This window comes from Dysidea avara, chromosome 1 (assembly GCF_963678975.1).
Source record: "Dysidea avara chromosome 1, odDysAvar1.4, whole genome shotgun sequence".
In the NCBI taxonomy this organism is placed as follows: Eukaryota; Metazoa; Porifera; class Demospongiae; order Dictyoceratida; family Dysideidae; genus Dysidea; species Dysidea avara.
Genome location: NC_089272.1, coordinates 24831612 through 24849267, shown reverse-complemented (window position 1 = coordinate 24849267; position 17656 = coordinate 24831612). Strand labels below are relative to the sequence as shown.

Below are 17656 nucleotides of genomic sequence, written 5' to 3'. Positions count from 1 at the left end.
GGTATTGCAAGGCTATCTTCCGCCAAATGTTACTTATTTAAAAGACCAATTTAGTTCATTTATAGTGGCAGTAGTGCTGCAACAATAGCTGACATTATATTTAAGCAGTAATAACAACATTGCAATGCAACTCAAGGTGTTTATTAATATTGTTTGAAGCACACAAGCTTGCATTTCTCTATGAAAACATATATCTGTATTTGCTACTTATTCCATCATGCAACCGATCCGATACCGATATACTAAAATACAGCTGATATATGGTTTTTCCGATAACCGATCCGATTATCAGTGCAACACTGTTGAATATATATACAAAATTAATTGTGGCATAGAATGCAATTTTAGTAGTTTATTTAGTTCCTTTGATAAAAATGCAGTTGGTATAACATGAAATAGAAAGTACAATTGTATGAGCAGTCATTTTGTGAAACAAGAACCACTACACATACAGTGCTGTGGTAATGGATCCTGCCATTCCTTGGGGTAACTCCGTACTCTAGTCCAGTGCACATGCTTCAAGGTCTCCAACACAGAAGTACCATTAGCACAATTATCCTCATCAAATAATTCACAATATGCTCTCCTGTACTCACTGGGACTAAACACTATGCAATGTTTAGCTGACAAAATTTCCTATAGTAAGAAAACAAAAATTATTACCTGTAATAATCATCAAAGTTAACTACAGTACTATGTAACTTGAGACACACATACACATTACAATATATCATCAGATATCTAGTAAAACTATGGATTCTCAAGTATGGTAATTATATTAGTGCTGGATAAATATTATTATAGATTTTTGACTACTCTCTAGCATTGACAATGGAGAACAGGTGAATACTAGCTATATACTTTTGTAGCCATGTTTATGTGACATGCTTTATACCAGACTACAATGTCGAGTTTACAACTTTTAAAGCATCAGTACACACATTGTAATAAAGTTCCCATGTAAATATTCCTGACACACAAATTAAAGTGCATTCTTTTAATTCCACAAATCAAAATTAAATTTCATGGCTCTCATAATTTCACTTGATTACAAATGTGTTATGTGAGGGGTAAATGTGGTATAAATAACTACTTGACCTATATAGCATCCAAGCATTTGCAGTATTAGTTTCAACCTTATATTTACATTAGCATGCACAGGTATGTATCCACAAGAAACACTGTACTTTGCATATACATTGTATGTAATACTAATACAAGAAGAGTATACAGTAGTACAGTATTTCTGTATTAGCAATATAAAGCTTGATCCATACGAAGAGGCCATGTAACCAATTGCAAGGACCTCAATGGCATGATACAATATGTGACAAAGCTATACGTAATTCCCTGGGTGCAGTATATATCTGCTACTTTATATGGTTACCTCAATGTCTTGAAGAATATCAGTCAGTGTTTGAAGATACTCAAGCACACTGTTTATTTTGCTGATATCTTCTATATTATTCACTCTTTTCAAACTGTCATTTTGCTCAACAAAATATTCTCCTCTGAATAAAGAATTCTGTAACTGATATTTTATAGCCATTGCAGTTGTGAATATACTACACGTGAAATCAAACTGCTGCAGTGATAGATTGACAATGTTGAGTTCAGAAGAATTGTCGGACTGTTCTGTTGGTAGTACAACTACCTTTCTATGCTACAGAGTAAATAATACAATGAAGAGTAAAATAGTACACTATTAGTTCACTGCATATATACCTTCACCATGTACTGTACTTGTAGTTTAATAAGTTCAGATGTACAATAGAACTGTTGTGTCTTGTAGCCAATATATACTCCACTGTCCCGCTTGTTCTTCATTGGAGCACTGTGTGCAACAATGATCATAGTTATCAGGAAAATTGTAGTAACTGAAAGCTTATATCCTAAAGCCTTCATGCTGAAATTAGCCATCTGTTGCTACTGAAGTATACTTTGCAGGGTTCTTGTGTAATGCCACAGTGCAAGCAGAGCTTCCTTTATACTCCAAGACCACATGATTTGTGATGTCACTTCATGAAATATACAATATTGGATGTACACAAAGTAATCACTTGGAATGTACACTAGCAACAAATTAAGGCATCTATGACCATAAATGAAACTTAAAATAACAGAAGTGCTGGAAACCATATAGAATAATCACTGCTATTTCATTATTGTAGGTGATGTAGCATTAGAAACAATAAAACTTGTACATGTTGATAATAAATAAATACAGTAAGGTCCTTCAATACCTACCAGAATATTATTTTACCATACTAATATAATTTCAGCTAAATGGTGTAGCAAATTCATTCCATAATGCTACTAATTGTTATGTTTGATGGACTTATAGTAGAAGATACTGAAACATTCTCTATAATACATACAGTACTTGTGTCATGTTCCAGCCAGTTTCCATCCAATAATTATGGCTACTGATACCATAACTACTATATAGGAGTTTTGTGTATGTAACTACAAGTGTGATAATTATCAGTTAAGTACAATATATACAGACATGAAATGGTATCAAAAGGACAGTACAATACACAAGCACAAATGCATCAGAATTACTGTGAATGATATTTAATATGTTTCTTGTATGCATGTGTTTTTGTACCTACGTATACATTATCCACAAAATTAAACAGTTCTGGAACCAGATGTCCATGTGTCTATAGTGATAGTGGAAACATGTTTACTGTATAACTGCTAAACATTGCAGTAATTAATTAGTAACAATATGTGAATATGTTTTAACCTTTTATACAATATAAAGGAAGATTGCAACAAAGTGTTCTCCATATAAGTGAAACCATTTCCTAAACAATTAACCTTACAGTCATGTGACTAATTACTGCATACTTATATAGTACAATGAGCATGAGCAATTGCACAATAATTTGTTGTGCTTTGTTGGTTGAAAAAAGTCAATGAATATACTAAATATGTGTGATACTGCTAACTATTTAGTCAACATACGTAAGCCTATTACATCACAATAACCATGTGTGTAGGTGTACTGTACATATAGGGGAAGAAAATGTCCAACTATTCTTGTCTCACATATATACAGGTGTAATCTAGTGGGATGTTTCGAGTACATTTCCTTGTAGACGGTACAGTTACTTGTAGGTTACTAGAGAGGAGTCTTCTGTTCTAATTAACTGCATAGCACAGATATCTGCTGAGTGGACCCTGTGTGATATTGTGTAGCATGATTGCCGTACCATCATTGATACATATAATCAGTGTGTAGCATGACTATACAAGGGAATTATCCAAGATCAGAGATTTTAAAAATATCAAGTTGTGGGTAACAAATAATGTATACTGGTAATGTATACTGAATGCAGAATGTCCTCAAAGTAATTTAACATTTCATACAATCTTGAATTCATTTGAATATGAAATCATCTAGTGCTGTGCATGGAATTAATTACAAGTGTTATATTAAGCAAAACAGCAGTGTAAGTTGCCATATGACTGTATGGGGTTTAAAAATATTTGCTGTGGGAACAATTTTACTAAATCTACAAAATTTCCGTGACAGTTCTAATCTAGGTCCCTGAATGTTTTCTTAAAAATTGTCACTTAAAGATTTTTCTAGTGCATAATATTATGCTATATGCAAATGTCAATCACACAAATAGTATGTTGTACTTGCTGTAGTATCCACACAGTTATCACACGTATATTTGTATGTGTGCTTTAAAAGGACATGTGTAATGAATACTTAATACCCACCATCAGTGTTGCCATGTGTGATGTGATGTCATATGATGTCAATGATGGCATGTGTCATTAGTTGATGTACTCATATGGCATCAGTACATCAATTACCGAAATAGGATGTTTACCTTTTAGATAAATATGAATTAACCATCTCTGCTCAGGTGTGTTACTAAACCAACTATATTTCCTATCACATGTTTTAAATTCCTCCATTCACATGCTACTGGTGATAATAATCTCAACAAATAAACACAAATTTTGGTAATCACGGATCATTCATGGAAGCAAGGAAATCCGTAAGTGACGAATTATATTTAGTGTGATATCACAGTTGTGTTTCTACATGCGTACATGGGGCCATCAGTGTAATAATTACTAAATATAAAATTGTATACCAAAGACATTATTTTCTTAATAAAAAAATATTACATGCTATATTACCAAACGGATGGCCTGATAAATGACACAGGTGTTATCAAATGTAGCCACCAAGCAAAAAAATGTCGGTTGTTGTATCAGTGTGTATATCCTACCTTACAAACTATATAGTGCATAAAAATAATGAGGTTTGATCATGAAATGGGTAGATCTAGTACTGTTACTACTATCAATGGGAAGTACAGTAGATCTGGACAATTAAGAATAACTTTTTCTAGGACTTCTTTCTTGAATGGATAGGACTCAATGATACACAAGATATTTTGTCGATGTGTACATTTTAGATTCTTTTTCTAGTTGGATATCTACTGAGAAAATGCCTGAGCCAGATTGGGGCATTTTTGATGTTTATTAGTGCAAGTACGTATGTACTGTACATTTTAACCTACATATGTAGGAGGTTAATTTTTCTGAGATAGATGCTACGTCAGATACATAGAGCATTACATGTGTTTCTAAGAAAACACACCAAACAGGAAATAGTACTGGTAGATATGATTACACATTTCCCTTTACAGATTTGAGCATGAAATATAATATTCAATGAGGCTGTGAATAAGCTATGCACATGTATTGAATACCACAGTGCCTATGAATAAACTATCCACATGTACATATTGGTTTTCAATATTGCTGACATACAAAACATGTACATACATGGACTATGTTAAATATCTAAAATAATAACTGTGTTTATACAGTGGTGGGTATTATGGAAACAGCATTAGGACTATTGGAATGATACCATAATTTGACACAGCATGTCAAATATAGGCATGGATGTGGCACTTAAGTCTGTTACTATTAAGCTTAATCAGTAAATGTTTCATGATTTGTTTTCTGAGGCTTGACAACCTGTTTTCTTATTCCCAGAATTTAAAATGCATGAGGAGGGTAGCACAGGTTGTATGATTGTGTCAGGCTTCATAAGTTTTCAGTATTATAGCCCAAGCCCTTTATTTGTTCTAACTCTGCTAGTAGCTACAAATACAATAATGATACAATAATAGCTATATGTGTATATAGTTATTCATGTTCTAGTGACCGGATTTGCAACAAGGTATCAAGACACACGATAGTGTGTCGTGCGGCCCAAGAAGCCGGCGCGCCACACCGTGAGTATATTAACAGGAAGAAAGAAAACGCAATTTTCACACCTATGTAGCTCTGTGATCCCTTATCCGATTTGAACCGAATTTGCTACAGACGTGCCGGCCAGTAATGGGAGTCTAGTAGTCTACATACCAAATTTGAAGAAAATCGGTCCAGCCATTTCCGAGATACGAGCGAACAAAATTTCGTTTTAATTTCTTCGTTTTTTTTCTTCTACATGCATCTTCTTCATTTCGCACACTTCGCAAAATCCGCCATAAAACACGAATGCGTACTCCAATCGGGCTGACATTTGACACACTTGAAGGGCTCATTAAGGCGGATCTCAGTACCACCTTTGGTAGGAATCCGATGAACATTCATGGAGTTATGACCGATTATGTGTGTAAAATAAGGTCGAAGGTCTGTCACGCCTACAGGGTAAACCCCTTGGAGGAATGAGTTGAAAATTGATATGTAGATGGAGTAACTATCGTAGGAGTGCCTTTTTGTGGTTTGAAAGGAATCGAGATAAAGACCATGGAGATATGACACAAAATCCAACCTGTGTCAAAATTACGCGATTGATTTTATGAATAAAAAAACTATTAGTTTTCACGTCTACCAGGCAAACCGCTTAGAGCAATGAGCTAAAAATCAGTACGTAGCTGGAATAATCATCATAGAAAGACCTTGCGGTAGTACAGATGAATCGGATTACAAACCACTGAGTTATGATTCGAAAGGTAACTACGTGTAGCAAATGCGAGATCGAGATACTCTAATAGAACAGTCACCCTAATAGAGCATTCAGCTACGTTCATTATAACTTACTCCATTATAGAATTATATTACATTGCAAGATATTCTGTACGGAATTCAGCTACAAACAGTTAATCTGATAGACAATTCAGCTACATGCAAATCACCCTGTAGAGAGTTCATCTAGAAACAAGTCACCCTGTAGAGAGATCAGCTAGAAGAAGTCACCTTGTAGAGAGTTCAGCTACAAAGAAACCACCATGTAGAGAGTTCAGCTGCAAACAAATCACCCTGTAGAGAGATCAGCTAGAAGAAATCACCTTGTACTACAAAGAAACCATCATGTAGAGAGTTCAACTGCAAAATAAAAATCAATCACTCTGTAGAGAGTTCAGCTAGAAGAAGTCACCTTGTAGAGAGTTCAGCTGCAAATAAATCACCCTGTAGAGAATTCAGCTACAAACAAATCACCCTGTAGAAAGATCAGCTAGAAGAAGTTACCTTGTAGAGAGTTCAGCTACAAAGAAACCACCATGTAGAGAGTTCAGCTGCAAACAAATCACCTGTAGAGAGTTCAGCTAGAAACAAGTCACCCTGGAGAGCGATCAGCTAGAAACAAGTCACCCTGTAGAGAGTTCAGCTAGAAGAAGTCACATTGTAGAGAGTTCAGCTACAAAGAAACTACCATGTAGAGAGTTCAGCTGCAAACAAATCACCCAGTAGAAAGTTCAGCTATGAACAGATCACCCTGTAGAGAGTTCAGTTAGAAACAAGTCATCCTGTAGAGAGATCAGCTAGAAGTATCACCTTGTAGAGAGTTCAGCTACAAACAAATCACCTGTAGAGAGTTCAGCTACAAACAAATCACCCTGTAGAAAGATCAGCTAGAAGAAGTTACCTTGTAGAGAGTTCAGCTAGAAACAAATCACCCTGTAGAGAGTTGCAAACAAGTTATCTGTAGGGAATAATTAACATGTAATAAATGTATTATTACATATATAATTTGTACATTTACTGATAAAATCAAAATTAGTTAAAGTATTTAAAAACTTCTTCATCTTTCTCTTCTTCCTGTGGTAAAGAAAAAAGATAGGTTAAAAAAGCCCCAAAGCCGGCCATAGGCCGGCTTTGGGGTATACAAATACAAAAAGAAGTGAAATCTAATCAAAAACAGCCAAGCTGTAAAAAAAGACTGCGGCCCTGAGAAAGGCTATGGTGAAAAAAGATGTGAAATCCAAGGTGGCGGCCAAGAAATGGCTGTGATGGTAGGTTAATGGTAAAAATTTTAATAACGACAATTCAGGTGAATTTTGTGCCAAGACCAAGCGGCACCAAATTCACCTGAATTGTTGTTATTAAAATTTTTACCATTAACCTACCATCACAGCCATTTCTTGGCCGCCACCTTGGATTTCACATCTTTTTTCACCATAGCCTTTTTGAGGGCCGCACTCTTTTTTTACAGCTTGGCTGTTTTGGATTAGATATACCTTTTCCACACATTTTACATGCCAGCATAACTGTACTAGGAAGTTGTAGGTACCTACTGTAGATATTAAAAATGCTCAAAACTATTATAGCTTTTACAAGACCTTAGCTAACCTTTTAAGTAACAGATAACTATAGACTAATATTGTGATTTGGAGCATTTTTAATATCATGCTTTTTTGAACAAGAAACAAGAGAGAGTTTCTGTACTGAATTAATTATGGTCAGTCTTCTCAGTGCCAGAATAGAGTAGCTATAGGAGCATAATAGGGAGGGGTTTTCCAGTGCATGGATTCAGGAAACCAGTTTGCATGAGGAACCTAACACACAAATTAGTTTGGCACAGGAAAGAAGTTAGTGACACAGCATGCACTACAGCACAACAGTTTATTAATGTAAATATTCATCTCTCAGGGAAGTGTCTACAAAGGGAACATGGGCCTTCTTGTAAGTCGTTTTTAAGAGATTGAATACTCTAATAGAGTGGTCAGGATATAATAGAGTGATCAAGTATGACCTAGTGGTCCAATCATTAAACATATCCATGTGGATTTCTTATTGTTGGGAAATAATATAGAGCATTCAATGGAGTTTTGGGAGATCTAGAGAACAATTGATATTGTGGAACCTGAGGTGCTAGCTTGTACTGCTAGTTTGCAGTTATTTACTCATGGGAATAGGTAGACTTTCTGGCCTGAATATCATGAAAAATAATGTGTAGCCCTACTAGCTAGCTGTCAGGGGATTTGCAAATATACTGTATAAAGGGAAACATTGGCGGGGATAAACTTTGGTAACTAACCAGATATTGCATTTCACAAAATAAATTTAAAACCTTTGGCAAATTCAAGCTCAATCTTTTAGCTATAAAAATGCTAATCTCAGGTGCTAAAAGTATACATACTTGGTGGATTAAACTGTGGTGAATTTGTAGCAAATTGCCAAAGTTCCCCTCTATACAGTAACTGATTTACTATTCCATAATCATATTCTACATGATGAAATAATTATGACAAACCGTTGAGTTATTATTATTAACACTTTACAGTGACCAGCACTGAAGGTCTACAGCAACAAGTTGTAAACCATTGAGCGGCCACATTGCAACTGTGTCCCCAGACGCTCACATCTAGTACATGTAACTGTGCTGGTAGCTATAGTGCTGCCATTGGAGATACCTTTTGTAAACTATTCCCCCAGCTACACATGAGACAAGTAGCAATGATAAAATTTGAGGCAGTAAGGTGAAAAGTATTGCAGGCAGGGATGAGAAACAAAATAGCTAATCAAGTTTGCTTGGGCTAAACACTGATCATGATCAGTAGTTGGATAGTCACCTACTAGTGCAGCCGAATGACCCAGGAAAGTAGTATTGGTTGTTTTGACCATAGATAATGTCAGGACATAATACTGTAGCTTTATTATGTACTCTTCATCAGATACCCGGTATACAGACTCCACATGTGCAGTGTATGTACGGCAGAATTAAGTTCAAGAATATAAATTCTTATCATTGTCTCTCCATTTCCTATGGTGACACACATACACAGGTATTCACCGTAGGTAAATCTACTCAAACTCACAAAACACAAGGCCAAATAAACTTCTTTTTTTTTTAAAGAAAGAACTGGCCCTAGTTGGCACTCCCATCCACCACACTCCACTCCACGCTAAGATGTTCTATAAAATAGGTTTAAATAAACACTAATTATGGGAAATGCAGTTCTACTATTGTGGAACTACCTTGTGGAATGCTCTGCCAACAGCCTTATATGACCTAACAACATTTACTCAATTTCGAAATAGTTAGCTACTTAAGACCATGCACTTTACTGATGTTAGTTTGTCTCGTAGTTTGTACATAAGGAATTACTGTATATGTGTGTGCTTATGATGTACGTTTTTCAGTGTGCAGGGCATATCTGCCTCCTTGTTGAATAACAATTGAAAAACAAGGCCACTACAAAATTTATGCCACGTCAACAATCAAGGATGCTGTGTACAAGGTCGCACTCCCTAACTTTAAAAGTGTTTTCTTCTACTATCAATGCTTTCCGTTATTGTTTTTTTTGTATCCGTGGCATTCTTGTGGAACACTATTCCTGAGGACATTTTGGCACGAAGCCAGGTTAAACATTTCAGATCTAGATTGAAACAGTTTTTAATGTGATTGTTTAATTCTGTACTTGTATTGTGTATGTTGTTCTGTTTTTGTAATTGTATTTTTGTAACTGTAAAGATTGTATGTAGCTAAGGGTATCACCTTGTACAGGCACATGCCTTTTGTGTATCCCTTTAAACAATTTGATAATAATAATAATAATAAAGGACAAAAATTTCCAACCCACAGTCGAAAAGTACAAAATATTCCTTGCCACCTCGCTCTTCACTAAGTCGCGTCAGAGGCGTAGCTAAGGGGGGGCATTTACCCCCCATCACTAAATGATTTTTTTTAAAACCTTCGTTACAAGTTTACCAGTATTAAACTGACACGAAAATGACTGTAAATTATGTACACTACTACGCGGTATCACCAGGGGTTGCTAGTGAATGCGCACACACAACATTCAACTCGCTCGTGAATCCATCGAACGAAAATATTAGACACATACTTCTATATTTAGCCTAGATTACTCGCGTGATAGAACATTTTTGAATCTAAAAAGAGTGACCCGCTTCTCCACGGCAGGAGTCACAACTCACAAGCGACAAAGGAGACCAGATGATGCTACGAACCTACTGTCTACGAGGTGATAAAGTGTTAGCTAAATAAATGTACCAAGTTTATTTATCGAGTCGATCACACTGGACCTTTGTACGTACGGCAGTGCAGTCTGTTTTTACTTTGTCAGTCAGCCGGTCAGGTGGATCAGTCAAGCTTAAAAGTTCTAGGTGGGATTTCGTGCAATACATGGCATTTGAATTTCGCTGAGTGAAGTGAGTGAATACGTCATCCTGTCAGCAGCGTGCTAGGACTGCAGCACAGGCTGTGGCTAACGTAAAGTAACCTGTATTTGCACTAAAGTATTAGCTCTACCTGACTGTGGATGAATTTGTTGGAGTACAGTTGTGGCACGTGCGATGATGCTCGACGAATATAGCTACCTCGATTGGAAGCAGTCAGTACTGAAATGGTTACGTAGCTAGTTATTTAAGCTGTAATAATACAACACCGTATGTTGGCTAGCCCACCATTGGGTCATTAGTCTTTTTTGCAATTATGAATGATTTTGAGTGTTTCGTGGGGGCATGCCTGCCCCTCCATCACCTTCTGGCTAGCTGCGTCCTTGGCTAGGGCACATCATTCACCCACTCGGGCTCCGTTTCCATTCCTATTCCGGATACCTTCCCGTACAAAATCCGGATCTTGCGAATTTTTTTTGACCAGTTCTATGTACGCAGGTGGCACTAATAACCACCGAATGACTACTGCCACCGGTAAGATATGGTAGCCAGGCTGCCACCTATGTATCCATCCGGTGGTGGTTTGCAGCCATGCAAGCGCTGTTTGCAGCAATTAAAGCCTGCAAACACTGGCGCATTGTGCAAAATCGCGACGCTTGCATAGTAACCGGTTTTGGTTCGTTTCTCACCTTTTATAGTGGTAGGTATTAACTTCGATTGTGCGATTGAAATAGGTACGTTTTGGTGACGATCTGCATGTATGTATAGCCAGGCAAGTACTGAAAATTCAAACCCACAATACAATTTTTGTGCTTTCCAGGAATGACGTCTCGTCTGTTTTGGAGCCTGAGCTGATGTATACTGTAATGTTCTTTGTGAGCTGTTCCTTTTCACCACCCAGAAGTCTGGTCACTGATGTGTGAGATTCACTGTCAGTAGTGTACATAATGCATATTTTTTTTCCATTTTAATAATGAACAGTGTTAAATATATTTCAGTGTTCTGCTATATGTAATCAATTGGCTGCCATGCCAGCATAATGTGTTATGTAATCAACTACGTAGCTAACTATATTCACAGGGAGACCATATAGCATACCTTGGCATTGCTGTGAATATTGTATGAGATTCCTATATATAATATATAGTTTCACTAAAACACCTGTAGCCTGACAATTGTGGTGTCGGATGTTGTTTACCAGTAAAACACTGGAGGGAATACACTTGAGGTAGAGCCAGTAAGGGTGTTTTAATTAACTCCCAGCCTAGGAGTCCAAGTGAAACTCTTTGAACCAAGTACTGGGCAAACACCTTGAAGCCACCTGGATTTTTGGCCAACTTGTGATCACAGTGCCAACTGCCAACCAAGGAGGCCACCTAGCTACCTTAAGGTAACTAAATTTAGCAAATTTATATATCAGCAAAATTAGTGCATACAAAATTTAGCAATTTTATGAATTGATGTAATTAATTAACCATACATTTTGTAGGTTTAGCGTGTACAAACTTTAGCGGAAAAACCAAAATCGCTAAATTTAGTCACCTTAAGGTAAATAAGAAAAGATCAGAGATCTAAATAGCTATCATCATACACATATGGCTACGCATGTTGTGTGCCACTTTGAGGCCCAATGTATATATGTACTCGTGCTCTGGCAGTTATCCGTACAGGTTATAAATACAGCAATAAAATATCCCAAAATTACATCAAGGTTACTGTACTTGTATGTTTCTGCTCAAAACATTGTCCCAATGGGAACATTGTCGTGTTTACCAACAAGTCTTGAAATGACTACCGTTGTAGGATGTCTGCACCCTTTGTACTATCATAAATCCACTACAAAATTCTTCGATTGTTTCTGCATATACAACCCAGTGATAATCCATAATTTAGATTTACACAGTTAGCAAAAGTATAAATACAAAACATTGTTTGACTGTAAACTATGCATTATCCAAGCTGTTTTCTTCTCCCACTTTACACTTTGCTAGGTGTCACTGTCGCCTGCACCTTCTTTGTGCTTACTCCTGCAGAAAAATGATTAAATACCTAATTACACATAATGCAGCACATGTACTTACTTTGCTTCCCAATGAAGTTTTGCAACAATCGGTAGAATTTAGCCAGCCTAACAAATCAAATAGCATATATAATCACTCCTTTTCTTCTTGCATTCTTTATGGTACCCCTGTAACTTCTATCATTGAGGCCCTAGGTAAAAGTAGGGACCCCCTCAAATGCTGTATGACGCTAGTGAATAGAATACTTATATGAGGCTAAAAGCAACTACAGTGGAACCTCTCTGAATGGACCATCCATGAAAATCACACTTACTGTATAGTGCCAAAATAGCACGAGGGAGACTAATACAGCATGAGGTAAAGCCGAGTGCTGTACTAGGCTTGGACTTTTTTTTTTCTGATTGCATGAGCGTGGCAGTAGTTTAAAGTGCTTTCTGTTCGGAGCATTCATTTTGTAAACTCTAACCCCTTCAGTTTTCAGCCATCAGACAATTGGTAATAAATAAAGAGTGTTCATTTTCAAAGTTTAGCGGTAGCACTTGATCCTGGAATCATGCCTACTTTTGTGAGCCATGCCTACTTTTTGGGATCATGTGTTTCTGTCTCTAAACATAATATGTGACCAGCTGAGCAAAACCCAGCCGTTTTCACAAAATAATATTTTGCCATAAAACTGCACTGAAATACACTGGGTAAAAATACACGTACTACGTGAAAATTTTACGCACACTTTGTGTTGTACGCACTGATCAAATTAATAAAACTCACACACCACTGGATTTGCCTGTTTGTGGAGAGTAAGAAAATCTTAGTTTTGTGTTTGCACAGCAAAGGATACATGAGGTATGGGAATTTATTTACGATACGGTAAAAACAATGTTCACCATTGTCATTTCTTAGTTGGAATGGCCTTCTTTGTCAACACGGAGGAGCACAGGGAAAGCACTATACCCTGATTGATGTGCTAGTTCATGGTGCACAGATTGAGCTAAGTCCCATCTTTGTAACTTGTTTCAATCGTGAGTTATGATTGATTATCTAAGCACCAGTAATTTATTTCCCGTATTGTTGTATAAATCGAGTTTATCACTGTTCAACTGTCAAGCGCTATAACTCCAAGACCATTCATCATAAAAGGCTGAAACTTTGGCTGTCCACTCTTTTGTTACTATAGATTACAGAGATGCTGGAATGTGCAAAAAATCAGCCGGTTTTTGCTCAGTGGGTCACATGTACAAAATCAATGTGTACCTGTTTGTTGTTGTCTACAATGGAGCCACACCCACTAATCAAGTATGAGTCTAGCTAGTCCTGCACCTGTTGTGAGCCACACCCACTTGAACCACACTAACTTATCAGTAAGATGTGTTTACACTCGGCTTGTCAAGACCAACTTGGACACAAGGTAATGAAGGTATGAAAATAATTTTGGAAAACTTTAAATATGGCGGTTTGCTGACAATTCACAGAATTTAGTTCATTGCCAAAATTTGTTGTTATGTGGTATCTTGGGAGCATAAAAACCATACACTTGATTGTGTAATAAAATTACCAATTAGCTCATGTCTGGTTGTCACCTAGAGCTGCTTTAAGAACTAGACATTTGGTTTAGTATCAGAAATTTGTGATATACAAGTGGCTGCATCAGCTACGTTAGTAACTCGCTAACAGTGGAGCAAGGATTCTGTTGTATTACCCATGTGTGATAAGCTTTTAGTACTATTGACTGTACATATATTAGGCATAATAAGCATGAAGTTAATACAATAAATACCTTTTCCATGCTCCAGGTAAGACTTCATGACGTGTTATGTGATTGCAGCACTATGTCAAACCTACATACATATAAGTAATTTATTATGCAAAAATTTGATTACAGTGGAACCTGTCTAAAGCGGTCACCTTTGGGCCAGAAATATTAGAGAGGTGGCTGCCTAACTCAATATCCTCTATAAAGCAGCCATAAGCCACAAACCAAGGTTTGGTCTTTATACAAAGTTTCCTGGGATTATAGCTATCCTCAGATGCCTACACTTCAATCATTACTTAAATAACAGGTATAAACAAATTAGCAGAAAGGATGACCAACAAGAGCCAGAACCCACTGCATGGAGACATGATCACTAGACTGCATTGTGTAACACTGATATAGTACACATAGACTCATGCATGCACCACACATGATCTCTTGTAATTGACACCTTTAGGTGATGATTGTTGTTGTAAGGTTACATGTACTTAGTGAGATATACGTAACATGAGTGGCAGCGTTTTGTGGAGTAGCCGTCGTTACACTTGCCAGTGAAGGAAAGGTTGTGGTTTTAGACTGGAAAGACAGTTACATACCTGGTAACTACACAATTGTAAATTCCAAGGTAAATTCAGGAAATAACATATCACGAGGTGGGCTTTAATTAGAATCATGTGAAGAGAATGTCATGGAGTGGCTATAAGCTTATCTTATAATTAGTTTACTCACTGTTATGGCTATTGCTGGCCGCTTTGTGAGAGGCTTTTAGTATAACAAAGTGCTGTTTGGGGTTACACGTTATAGAGGTGACTGCTTAATGCAAACTATTTTTGTACAAACTGATTGCGGGACCATAGTCACATAGTGGTTTTGCTGAGGTGACCGCCCAACTCAGGTGACCTTTAAGAGGTTCCACTGTATTATTATAGCTACATATGTAAGATCTGCATGACAGTACTGACCCCATAAATGTAGACACATATATGCACTTAAAACATACATGTAGGTTGTAAGTAGTAACTCTTTCAAAATTCTGTTATGAGACATTCAAGGGCGTAGCCAGGAGGGGTTCTGATGAACTCCCCTTTCAGAGACAGAAATTAAAATCACACCCACCTTACAGCCCTGGAGCTCTCCAGTAGTTACTTGCACACTGGCACAGCTCTATACTACTCTTGAAGGTCACATTGCATTAATACTGTATTTGCATCAGATGATTAATTGTGCATGTGGTGAATGGTGGAAATGGTGAAGGACTGTTTGTTACAAGGCAGCAGCTGTGATGCGTACACAAAATGAGTGGTTGTGTTATACATGTGTCAGGTTAGCATGACTAGTTGATGTATATTTACATGATGATTGATGGCATGTGATGTCTTGAATATATTGGAGTACAAGCCAAGTCTGAAGTTACTGACCTTCACAGGACCAAGAATAATGTTTATACTCGGAAGGAAGTTTTGCCAACTAAGAAACCCAAGTGTGGAGGGCTCCCATATGTTAGGAAGCCATCAGTATGTTGTCTGGAAGCACAGTGGGGTGTAAAGAATCTATGCCGAAAGTAAAGTGTAGCTAGTTAGATGCACAAACAGCACCTTTTATTGTTACTGCCCAAGAGCACATTTTGTGTACACATCATTTTCGTTCAAACGTGGTCCAGGGGAAGCACCCAGGCCTTCTCCACAAGGACATTCCACTTCAAATCTGAACCCCTTTCCTGGCTATTCCCGACATTGCTATTTTTCTACACATGTGCAAGCTCAATATTAGATACCCCTGCAGATCCAGGCCTGTGCTTGTCACAACTATTGCTAACTGGGCAATATTGCTCTCATGAAGGTGCAACATTATGTTCTTGTGTTGTGACATACTGTGCCATTCCCATATGTGTTCCTTTACCCTTGCTTTATTTCATGTGACACACTTGCTGGATCAATTCCTTACCATTTAGGTGTAATCTATTTCTGTCTTGTTCCTCATCTTTTTCTTCTATTCATCAGGTAACAAGCAAAGATCATCACACGATTATACAAAACCTACAGAAAAGTATTATTTAGTAAGAGGCCAGGTTACATGAGAATATGATTTAAGCATGTAGTGTACAGTAGGTACATCCTCAAGTCTGGAAAAATTCTAGCTGTGACTTCATGACAAACATCCGTTTTTATTGATTATGGGTTTCAATTTTACATTGTTTGGACTCGTGTTTGGGACTATTGGCCATTTAAGTCTGACAGATTAACCTACAATTCCCTTGCTAAGTGCCTGTGTAGCACTATTTCCTGTCATAAAAAATGCATGTGACCTAGCATCTTTCCCACGTTGCCTGGTGTATCGAAAGTGCATGAATCCTTGCACACATCTGACGCTATAATACCTGCACTAGATCCTTTATCTTCTCGACATCCGCTAAATCATTGAGAACTTCGACCAACTTTCATCACCGACAAAAATCGCACATTGTAACATCACGTGACCATAAAGCAGACGCACGCCCAGTAGCCTATGAGGTATGAGGCACCGGTGGTAATAGAACTTTGTTGACTCTCAGAACACAACCGGTATACCGGTGGACATAGGCACCCCGATTTTTTTTAGGGCACACTTTGGACTTAGAAAATTTTCACGAAATATTTTTTCCGGATAATGTTGTGTACATATCCCGGATACTGACATGTTGAAGACTAGTTAGCAGGGCCAACAACGTCGTGTTCTCCGCCAGGCTGGCAGCCGCTAGAAAAGAAGGGCGAAAAAATTGAGCCAGTTTAGAAGAACTCTTTTCTCCTGCCGTTTTTTCAGAAGGACTGTTCTTACCTTGTCAGTTTCTCTCACTGGCTGCCTCATCATTATGAACTGAATTGTCAGTGGCGTCTCGCATTACCTGGCAAATTCACAGGTATTGGTGAAACTGATTATGTGGGTGTGAAGCAGCTTGTGTTTTATTCTTGTGACACTGTGTGTCATGTGTGTCGTGTTTGTGCTATATAACTGTTTGTACCTCCTGCAAGGAAGAACAGCTTAAGCCGATTGCATTGAGTTTAAACAATAAATCAAATCTGTACGTGCATGTGTGTGTGTGTGTCACTATAGGTGTTATGAATTCTCTCATGGAAGAATGGCTCTGTCGAATGTGTTGAGTTTAAATTTTAAATAATTCTGACATTAGATAACTTATTTGTTTTTATCTGCTTTACCAGTTATAACTGAACAAGGGATGGTCACTACCTATGTATGGTCCTGTAAAACCATCTGTGACTGTGATCAAGATATTTGATCAACCTTGATTTCATCTCAGGAAAAGGGGACAAAGCTTAATTTACTGCTTTGCTAATACAAGCCACTTGATTGCCTCTTTTAAGTCAGTAGAAACTAACATCACAGTGTTTATCTCTTGATTGATCGCTGTTGTGGATAGCTTTACAGGAGTATTATATATGTGTGAACAAGCAGTTGTGCTTTTGATGGGTTTAATAAA

General features: G+C 37.4%; 1 protein-coding gene and 2 long non-coding RNA genes across 3 annotated transcripts; 1 reads left to right on the top strand and 2 right to left on the bottom strand.

Moving 5' to 3' along the window:
- Positions 1 to 416: 416 nt before the first annotated feature.
- LOC136249187 (uncharacterized) lies at positions 417 to 2110 on the bottom strand. Its single transcript, XM_066041143.1, has 3 exons — positions 1726 to 2110; positions 1388 to 1663; positions 417 to 636 (listed from the first exon to the last, which is right to left on the bottom strand). Exons 1-3 carry the CDS (start codon positions 1918 to 1920, stop codon positions 421 to 423), a joined length of 687 nt encoding a protein of 228 aa, XP_065897215.1. The 5' UTR covers positions 1921 to 2110; the 3' UTR covers positions 417 to 420.
- A 7905-nt stretch (positions 2111 to 10015) lies between these two features.
- LOC136249181 (uncharacterized) lies at positions 10016 to 11402 on the top strand. Its single transcript, XR_010698104.1, has 2 exons — positions 10016 to 10256; positions 11231 to 11402. It is a non-coding gene; the product is annotated as an uncharacterized lncRNA (long non-coding RNA).
- A 662-nt stretch (positions 11403 to 12064) lies between these two features.
- On the bottom strand, positions 12065 to 16829 carry LOC136260286 (uncharacterized). The gene is made up of 5 exons (XR_010703486.1): positions 16559 to 16829; positions 16126 to 16217; positions 14206 to 14266; positions 12492 to 12538; positions 12065 to 12437 (listed from the first exon to the last, which is right to left on the bottom strand). It is a non-coding gene; the product is annotated as an uncharacterized lncRNA (long non-coding RNA).
- Positions 16830 to 17656: the final 827 nt, after the last annotated feature.